The 10,132-nt window shown below is 33.6% G+C and overlaps 1 protein-coding gene across 3 annotated transcripts; it reads right to left on the bottom strand.

Moving 5' to 3' along the window:
• Window positions 1–1,067: 1,067 nt before the first annotated feature.
• LOC102625711 (hsp70 nucleotide exchange factor FES1) lies at window positions 1,068–4,620 on the bottom strand. Of its 3 annotated transcripts, none has more exons than XM_015526103.2 (8): window positions 4,203–4,619; window positions 3,979–4,070; window positions 3,250–3,400; window positions 2,683–2,810; window positions 2,309–2,467; window positions 2,039–2,224; window positions 1,555–1,761; window positions 1,068–1,483 (listed from the first exon to the last, which is right to left on the bottom strand). In XM_015526103.2, the coding sequence occupies exons 1-8, from the start codon at window positions 4,462–4,464 to the stop codon at window positions 1,463–1,465; spliced, it is 1,206 nt and encodes a 401-aa protein (XP_015381589.2). In that variant the 5' UTR covers window positions 4,465–4,619; the 3' UTR covers window positions 1,068–1,462. The 3 variants fall into 3 exon arrangements, with proteins under 3 accessions (XP_015381589.2, XP_006494400.2, XP_006494399.2); XM_006494337.3 differs by having other exon boundaries at window positions 1,560–1,761; XM_006494336.2 differs by having other exon boundaries at window positions 1,068–1,761; window positions 4,203–4,620.
• Between the last annotated feature and the right edge of the window lie 5,512 nt (window positions 4,621–10,132).

Below are 10,132 nucleotides of genomic sequence, written 5' to 3'. Positions count from 1 at the left end.
TTTTGTCTTTTTATCTCATAATAATAAAATAGTAAAAATAAAATTTATATTAAAATTTATTATCAAAGATGGTCAAAGAACCTAAGAAAAAAATTAATAAAAGGATTTTAATTGATTAACTGAACAAAACTTTTATTAATTTATATTTTTTAAGAATATTGTGAACGTATCATAATTATTTTCTAAAAGTGGGGTGGATTTACAAAAATAGTGGGGTAGAAATATCCCCATCCTAAAATTAAATACCAAAACTACTAAATACAAGAGTTCATGTTTCTTAGGTAATTTAGTTATATTATTAGGATAAATTAGTTAAACAAAACTTATCTCAACCCAACTAAGTGAAAAAAATTATAAGAAAGATTTAATTGATTAATGGTCTATACTTTTTGTTGATTTCTAAATTTTAAAAGTGATGTGAATTTATTAAAAATATTTTGTGAAATCGCGGTGAAATTTACAAAATAAGTGGGAAACCCTATTCTAAAAGGTTTATTTTGGTTGCCTCTAATAAATTAATTATTTTAGAATACCCTCGAATAATATATCTGACTTGCCCTGATTTTATAGTTTGAAGAATGAGAATTTTAATGCAGACCTAAGAAAATTGACAGGTGTAATCCATTATTTCTGTTGCTTTTGAGTTTTGTCAACCCAGCATTGTGCTTTGGTTTTCAATCTAATATAAAATTCTTGCATTAAAAAAATTATTGGGGACTTACTTTAAATTATGATTTGCGTTCTCCGTGCAATTGAATAATGCCTTCGAACCAGAGAGAAAGACTCCAAAGAAAAGAATACAGACATGTTACATGACAAATCATTGGGTAAAATAAAGGAAGAAGATTGAAGAAAGAAAAAGAAGACGGTTCAGAGCCACTTTCCCATTGTTCTAATCTTGCATTATATTTCTGTCAAAAATTTGATATTTTCTAAGTACCCATTTTTTTACCTTTCAATAAGCCAGTAAACACCGCGAAATTCACAATTGATTTCATTTATTCATGCTATTCACCACAACAAACAATAACTTATTAACTAAATGGTCAAATTAAATGCAAAAGCCATCAATAAATTTAATTCTATTATCATGCACAGAAGTATTCAAACATAGAATTATACAGATAACAAGACGAGATATGTCTGGCCATAAATCGCCAATAATGCTATGTTTTTAAGAAGAAAGAAAGAAACTGACACTATTGCACGCATAAAACTCCTCTCTTCTTTCCATGTATAAACACTAAGTTCACATACTAATGTAAGATTCCTCTCCCAAAATTGCATAATACAAGTGAAAGCTCAGGAGTTGAATAAAATCATGTCATCATCTTCCCCGTTAGAAACTTGATATTAAAATTACTAAAATGTACAGGTACACAAGCTCAGAAGTGATATATGAAACATAAGCACTATGAAACAGTTGTCTGGTGCGTGTTGGAGAAAGACTGCATTCATCTAATCATGTTAGAACCGCTGTCATCTGTCACTCCAACAGTATTAGTAATATGAAATGTCAATTTACAGTTTATTCCAACAAAGCCTAGTTCCTACCTTACCCAGCTTTCTGAAGAAAATCAGCTCCACTTCTCTACGGACGGCTTCCACATCCATCGCATAATCTCTTTGATCTTCCTCTAGCATTACTTCCTGCAGCTGCTGCCTCAACCTCTCTAAGGCAGTATCCAAACCACAAAAGTCCTTTAAAACTAATGCTTCAGTTGTCCTGAGCTGCAGAAGATTCTTAATTGCTGCAAGGGCCTATAACACAATTTTAGAAGCAGCATAACAATTAGAATGAAATGTGCGCTATAAAACAAATTAGAAACTACTCTCATGTTTTATATTTCATGAGCCTAATACTGGCATAGGCAGTATGTCAATATCCTAGTATTATTGACAGCCACATTCGGTTTTTTTTTTTTAAAAAAAAAGCACTGAAATTAATATATATGTATTCAGCAACAATAACAGCACCACGAACAATGCACGGACAAGTGCAGAACACTAAACCACAGAAAACATGCTCAAGAAACACCTTTTCCTGTAGATCAAGATCAGCTGATGCTGTTAGATCAACCACAGACTTCAAGAAGAAGCGATCGCGGAACAAAGGCGGCTCAACTTTATGCATATTTTCCAATTGACATTTGGCCAGATCACTGACCAGAGATACCGCTTTTCTGCGAAGTCTGATATCAAAGCTTGAGTTACCCAATATGTCCTGAAAACAATTATCATCAATTAAAATTGCCAGGGATACATTTATGAATTTAAACGCTCTGTTCATTCTCTACTCTGTAGTCACCTGAAGCATCAAATCTCCAGCTTCTACGTAAAACATTTCCTGACCAGCTAAATTATTTCGGATCAATGATGAAACAGTATATAATGCTTTGACAGCTTCCTCTACGAAACTGGATTTAACCATCTTCATTAGCTTTGACAATGCCCCAAGCTCCAAGACCTGTGACACGAGAAATAGTAAATCACTTTTTAATAACCATAACCAACTTAAATACACGAAATGAAATCCTCCATAAAATGAATAGATGAACGTATTCAAATTGCAAAGACAATAAAATATCAATGATTAACTTCATTGACAAAGTGTTAAATATTGATAACTAAAATCCACCTCTATAAATTGAGAGAAAATAAAAAATAATAATAATAATGAACCTGCTTCTGAACTAATGGATTATTTTGACTTGCTTTCCCAAGAATCCATGCAGAAATTTTCCTTATATCTGTGTCGGGGTGATTAAGTTGTCCTACAAGAACAGAAAGGCCCCCGAGTTTGCTCAGATCTGGAAAAAAAAAAAGGGCACAAGATATGATAAGTGAGCCATTTACTCTACCAAATAAGCAAAATTAACATGATTACACCTGATATACAATTTTCTAACACTTCTACCCATAAAATATGGTTTCTTTCTTCTGGAAAAGAAACTAACAGACTATGTGTATGGTATACTAATGACTGCATCTATTTAATTTCCAAGACCATATAGACCAATTTCCTGAGAAAGATCAATGGAATCTACAAGCCGCAGGATCCGGAGAAAGTTCAGATGGTGCAGTGAACCATCAAACATAGCATCCCAACAGCACAGGATACCACAGCAATATGTTACAACAGAACAATTTAAATAGTAAATTAAACGCCTAAGTGCAGATAAATGAAACCATCATGCACATTGGAGAGTTTTTATCCCACTACCATAAAATGAGAAAATGAAAGCACACCATTAGCATTATCTATGGGCTCAACAAGTATCAAAAGTTCTTGTAGTGCACGCTGGCTATCTTCTAGAGACAGAGTAGAATTATTCAAGTCATCTATTGCAATTTGAATCAATTGCGCATCTGACGGCGTTTTCAGCTTCTCCATAAGTTCCTGTATTAGCACCACAACCATAATTAAACATCTAATACATGTGCTACCAACAGGCAGAGAATAACCAACAAAAGCACTTGTAAACTTTTACTGATATGTTCTTTAAAAAAAAAAATTTTTAAATTCCAGTTTATGCACAAATATATTGGATTAAATCATCTTATGTGCATCCCCATAAATCAATAGTTCAAAGCCATAAGCCCTTTCAGTTTGCGCACCCTCTAGTCTCTATTCTTCTGATTTGTAACTGCAGCTGCTCGAATATGCAAGTTTATTTCTTTCACTATCAGTTAGTTTAAACAATAACTAATGCCCACACGAATTTACAATCAAGTTCCAGAAAGAGGAATGCATATGTCTTAGAAAAGTTTGAAGAAGCAAGAACACCAAATAAGTGAGAACCACCTAACGAACGTCCATAGCAATAACTACACTCTATTAATGAAATAGTTTTAAGAAAAACTAAAAGAGTACACGAGAAACTCAACTAATTCATAATTTCAAAATCCAAACATCACATTCACATGATTAAGTAACTTTCTATAAAGCAGTAAATGGCACGAAAGAGAATATTTGACCTTTATTTCCATTTGACGCTTCTTCAACTCACTAGGAGATAGGCGCTGGACATCTTGTGCCGTTTCCTTTAACTTGGCTGGATCAGAATGACCTAATACATTAATGAAAAAAATTTTAAAAACCGAAATTAGTACACTTTTCCTAAAAAAAGAAAATAAAAAACCGTATCACAATAAACTAGCACTAAAAAATTAAATTACAAAGTAATTGACAGAAGTAGCACCTATAGCCCACTGTAACATTCCGTCGATGGAAGAAAAACCGCCGTCGAGCTCATCATGGTCATTAACGATAGCAGCCGCCGTGGAATCGTCGTTTCGTTCAGCCTTGCGCGGTTGATCCTCATCCTCCTTCGCAGTAGACCAAAATAGACCTGCAGAAGATGAATTATTTACACGCTCTGCCCTCCCTATCGCCATGGTGATCATTAACAATACCAGTAGCCAGAGCGCTCGACTTGCGATTCGATTGCGTCTGGTATTCATTAATTTGCACGATGCCGCAGTTTTCCGACTTTCCGTTGCTATAAAATGCGGATGGGCAGTACAAGGGGGGGCTTGAAGCGTCTAGTGCTCCCTGCTCGGTAAGTTATTTATTTTGTTAGACGAATTTCTCACACGTCATTTTGTCGAATCGCTGCCGTTCGACTTGGACTCAGTGATTGTGCGACTCAACTCTCAAGTTGAAAGGACTAAAAACAAAAATATTATTGAAATGTCCATAATTTTGAGCCGATTTTCGAAAATAGCCTATGGATTACCATAATTTTTAGAATAATTATGGTTAGTTATATTGTAAAACAATTTGGTAATCACTACAAAGGATAGTATGTGAATAAAGTTTACTTACACATACATAAATATATCTATACACATAATATTTTGGGGAGATTACCAATTCCCCCTCTACAGTAATCAACATATACAATTTCTCCCCATGTTATTTTTATAATGGCCAAAAACCCCCTGATAGCATAAGTTTATAATATTACCCTTATTTTCAATTACTCTTTTATTTATATTTATTATAAATAAAATAAATCACATGAATAGAAACTAAATAAAAAATTAAGCATTAAAAACAAGAAATATATGTTTTGATATGAGAAAAAAATTAATAATAAAATTTTTTTCTCTTACTTATTCATTTTGTGACGAACCCCAGATCAAGGAGCTCTTGGAATGCTGTGCAGAAGTCCCAGGATGGATGGGCTATGCCTCACTAGACAGCCTCTCATCCAAGCATGCCCCATCAAAATCCTCCTGTTGAATCATTTGGAGGAGTTTTGCAGGAAGTCTGCGCTTCAAAAGGTGTGTCCTCCGTGGAATGGGGTACCCACCATGTTAGAGCCTGATCCTCTGGATCTCTTTTGTGGTTGATGACTTTCTCAAAGATGTCTTCCTGTACTTCCGAAGGAAGCCGAAACTGAGATATTTTCTCAGCAATGTGTGGAGATATCTTCACTCGAATAATCAAAGGCAAAAAATAATAATAATATCAACCACAAAAGATTACTACTGGAACTTCTTAATCCATTTGACGACTGCTAAGACTTCTTTCTTTGAGGAAGGATAGTGGCTTTGAGCATCGTTGAACTGGCCAGATTTATAGCCACATACTTTCTTGTTTCCTTCGGACCACCCTCCCCAAAAACGGAGTGTTTTTCAACCCAAGGAACTTGGAAAACATGATTGGTACCATCCATAGGACTATGAATGGTGTAAGAGAACCCTTCGGGAAAGAATGCAAAAGGGGCAACAAGACTTAAAAAATCTATTCCCAATAAGATATTTTCACCCAAATAATCAAAGGCAAAAAAGCCATGCCTGATCATGAAAGGTTGGATCTCTATTGGTCTCGTGATCTTGTTGCTGTAGAAGTTGCTGCCGCTGGCTGATCCGAAAAAAACTTTTGTAGGAATATAAAATTCCTTAGGAACACAAGCTTCTCGGATGAACAAGCCCATCGCTCCAGTATCAATGAGAGCAGTAAGTGCTACCTGGGTATCCTCTGTTGGTTTGAGGATAACTTTGATATGAGGTCTAAAGAGAAATGCTGGTTGCATAGCCAGGTCAACTTGTAAAGGTTCTGTGACCGCTAGTACAGGGTCGTCATTATCCGAACTACCTTCATCATTGGTAGTTTCATCGTCATCAGTGTATAAGAAAACTTAAATGACAAATAAAAGTTTATTATAAGATAAATAATAGAATATTTTGTCTATCTTTTTACATTTAATTTTAAAATATTACAAAATGTTATTATAAGAAAATGTTCATAAAATAAATAATTACAAGAATTTTTATTATTATTAATATTTTTGCTCATATCAAAACATATATTTCTTGTTTTTAATACTTAATTTTTTATTTAGTTTCTATTCATGTAATTTATTTAATTTATAATAAAGGTAAATAAAAGAGTAGTTGAAAATAAGAGTAATATTGTAAACTTATGCTGTCAAGGGGGTTTTTGGCTATTATAAAAACAATAGGGAGGTAAATGGTATATGTTGATTACTATAGAAGGGAAAGTGACAATCCCCCTAATATTTTGTATAGTCAGTTTCATGTTCGAAATTAAAATCTAAAACGTATTTATGACAATGTAAATTACTTTTTTAACAGTTTCTCAATAAAATAATTTATAGTATTATAAAAGTGTTTTTATAACATCATAATTTACAATATTATAAAAGTCTATTTATAACATCGTAAATATGTCCTAAATTTTTAAATCCTAAATTTTTATTGCTGAATGAAATTCTTTTATATTTTATATTGAGTGTATAATAATTGGTAACTAAAAATTATTATTAGTTATTTATTAATTTATTACTTTTATTTTTTATGCTAATATAATTAATAATTTAAAAAATTTAACTACAAGTTTCATCAAATAACACAAGAATTGTATAATCAAAGTATTAGCAAAGATATTGGGTAAAGGAATGCACATGAACTAGAAAGTAGTAATAATTTTTGGTTCATATAACATGTGAGGAGATACATAGTTGTATTTAAGATCAAATTCATTTATAAGGATAAGGCTATTTGAATTCAAAATAATAATTTCTAAATCTAAGTTCGGTGGCTATTTAAATCTATCAATTTTTTCTCTACACATTTCTTCTCTTTTTGATAAAATTACTTAATTAATCATTTCTTCACTTTCATTCTTATTTCTTCAATTCTAATAAATTCCTTCATATATTTTTTTATTTTAACTATAAATAATTGATTTCGTTATAGGCTATCATAAATAGGGATGGCAAATTGGTCTATCCAAATTGGATATCCATATATTCAATCCAATTGGATTGGATAATATCCATCCAAAATCTTCTTGGATATGGATATGGATATTTTTAAAAATATCCAATTAGGTATTGGATGGGTATGGATATTTAATGGATATCCAAAATCCAATTAATTTATCCATTTAAAGTTAAAAAAATTGTACTGTTAAATTAAAATGAAAAAAAATCAACAAAATTTAATTTCCTATTATATTAACTAGTGAAGAATTTAAATTCCTGTTATATTAAAAATTAAAGTTTCCAAAATTACCCTTCAATTTGTTAACTTATTTAATGCCATTAATAATTATTATTTTATTTTATTGATTTAATATTATAAATGGACCACCACCGGAAAGTCACCGGACTACCGCTGGAAGGTCGCCGGACCACCGCTGACTTCGCCGGAAAGTTGCCGGACCTCCGCCACCGGCCACCGGACCGTCATTTTATTATATATATATATTATTACTAATAAAATACTAATATATTTTATTACTGTTTTATATTATTATTTTTATATAATAAAAATAAAATATCCATGGATATCCATGGATCTCCATATCTATATGGATAAAATCCATATCCATGTCCAACATTAAATACTGGATATGGATATGGATATATCCATTATGGATAATTATGGATTTGTATTTGGATGGATATTATTCATTCATAATTAGATATTTGCCATCCCTAATCATAAACTAAAGGATAGTTTGACTTGACCATTTTGTCTTCTTTCAAACGTGGCTTCTGTGGTTTGAACTGGTTCAGAATTTTGGTGGAAGTGCTCATAATTGGTTAGCCATTCAAGAGGCATGAGTTTGAGCAATTCTTGTTTCTGGATTTGTTTGCGAATTTGGATGATGGTTGGAATTGTATCTGTGTCGGCAAGAATCATTAAGGCATCAGATGTGGTTGAAGGTGTAGGAGGATCTAGTGCATGATTTTGTAATCGATACACTATTTGGTGATGAAGAGTGGCAAGCTTTGATGTGGGTGTTTGTTCTGCTCCTTGGAGTTGGATCTGAACTTTGATGGTTGTCGGAAGGTTGGGATCTTCAAGAGAGAGGTTGAAATTTGGGTAAAAGGTTAAGAGGACACTACCAGCATGGAGTGTGGTCAGAACAGTTCCGATAACAGCATGTTGGTACTGTTTGAACATAGTGTCCAGGAGAGCAATTCTGGTTGTAACAGGTAAGCCTTTTCGGCCATGGAGAGTCAGAATCAATCTAATACCACCAAGATGAAGATGGGTATACCCTTCTCGTTTCCAGTTTGCTACGAGATCTGAGGGTATTTCTAAAGTGACATATTGTTCACTTGGAGAGGCTTGTAAAGCGCACTGATCGAGTCTAGAAGACTGGATATAATCTTTTGGGAGTGGTCTTTTTGTGGAGATAAGGGTTCTAATACTTCTGGTGAGAGAAGTTTTTTGTTTGTAGAGGTTGTAGGGACTCATGATAGGAAATTGTGATTCATTGATTTGGGCAGATTCGGGAATATAAGAATATTCGACAAGGTTTTCAATTTTAGAGGCTACATATTTTTGACATAATCTGGGAAGAGAGAGACTGGAGGAAAGAGAAATATGGGATGAAGACGATGAAGGTGTTGAGGCTGAAGATGAAGTGGTTTCCACGTTTGGGTAATCTTCTTCTAGGAGATCAAATAAGATTATTTGGAATTCCTAATGATACCACCTCTGCGTGTAGTGTGGCTCTGATACCAGTGGGTGGGTGTACGTGGCATTGTTATACCAGATCTATAACAGAAGGAAGTCTGTCCTTAGGGCAAGTAGCCCGCAAGTTCTGGTTTCCAGCCGATATACACTTATCCATCAAATACCGAATCCGAAAATCATATTATAGACTTTTAGACTCTCCTTTAAGTCATTAGAATAGAAATTTGAATGCTTAGAGTCGAGGTTTAATGAGGTGAATGAGAGAATAGATGAAGTTCAATCTAGTTGATATAAGCAGCAGTTACCTAAAGCTTCTAATGTGCAACAAAAAGGGAGGAATCCATATAGGTTTGCTGATGAAGATTACCTTGGGGAAGACCTAGATGAAGAGGGTTTTTCTTCTTGTAATAATTTAAGCAAATTTGAGCGAGGAAATGAAAATAAAGAGGTTAGATATGGAGATAGTTTTGATAACAATTTAGGAAACATTTTTCTAAGGCAAAAACAATTCTGAAGCATATTTGGATGAAAAAAAAGGCATAATTGGTATTTGATTACAACAATCACTCTAAATTAAAAAGGTAAAGTTAGCTGCTGTTGAATTCACTGACAATACTTATTATGAATAGGAGACAAAATCGTGAAAGGCTCATTGAGACAGGGGAAGAGATGAAGGCTATTATTGGGAAGAGATTTATTCAAGTCACTATTATAAGGGCTTGTTTCAAAAAGCTGCAAATCCTTACTCAGGGGTCCAAACCTTTTAAAAGCCACGATCCAAGCCAATGTGGAGGAGGGCCAAGAAACAACTATGGTTGGGCTTGAACCATGATATTGCAAACATGATGGAATTACAGCATTATCTTGAGTTGGATGACATGGGGCACACGGCCATAAAATGTAGTGACAATTGAAGAGGAAGGGTTCCACACGAGTTGGATAGAATTATGGGTCTTCTTCAACATGGAAACCAAACTGGAGTAAAAAGGATGAAAAGCCTAATTTCAAGCCTAAGGTTGAAACCTCCAAAGTGATGAGATTGAGGACAAAACTACCACAAGCATGTGGGATGAGGCATTTTCAAATCTTATTCAAGTTCCCATCGAACCCGTCATAAGTGCTCATGCAAAGAAATTCAAAGAAGTGCTTAATGGGCTAATTCAAGCAA

The sequence above is a fragment of the Citrus sinensis genome, chromosome 8 (genome assembly GCF_022201045.2).
Source record: "Citrus sinensis cultivar Valencia sweet orange chromosome 8, DVS_A1.0, whole genome shotgun sequence".
Lineage (NCBI taxonomy): Eukaryota > Viridiplantae > Streptophyta > Magnoliopsida > Sapindales > Rutaceae > Citrus > Citrus sinensis.
The sequence above is the reverse complement of the archived record's forward strand: the minus strand, read 5'-3'. Positions and strand labels throughout refer to the sequence as shown.

What these genes read in the sequence shown, in the direction of transcription:
- LOC102625711 (XM_006494336.2), bottom strand. Translation starts at nt 4,464, where the DNA reads ATGAATACCAGACGCAATCGAATCGCAAGTCGAGCGCTCTGGCTACTG. An exon ending in CTGGAGATTTGATGCTTCAG is followed by an intron (nt 2,225 to 2,308) that starts GTGACTACAGAG and finishes AATTGTTTTCAG; the next exon opens with GACATATTGGGTAACTCAAG. An exon ending in ATCTTGATCTACAGGAAAAG is followed by an intron (nt 1,762 to 2,038) that starts GTGTTTCTTGAG and finishes ATTGTGTTATAG; the next exon opens with GCCCTTGCAGCAATTAAGAA.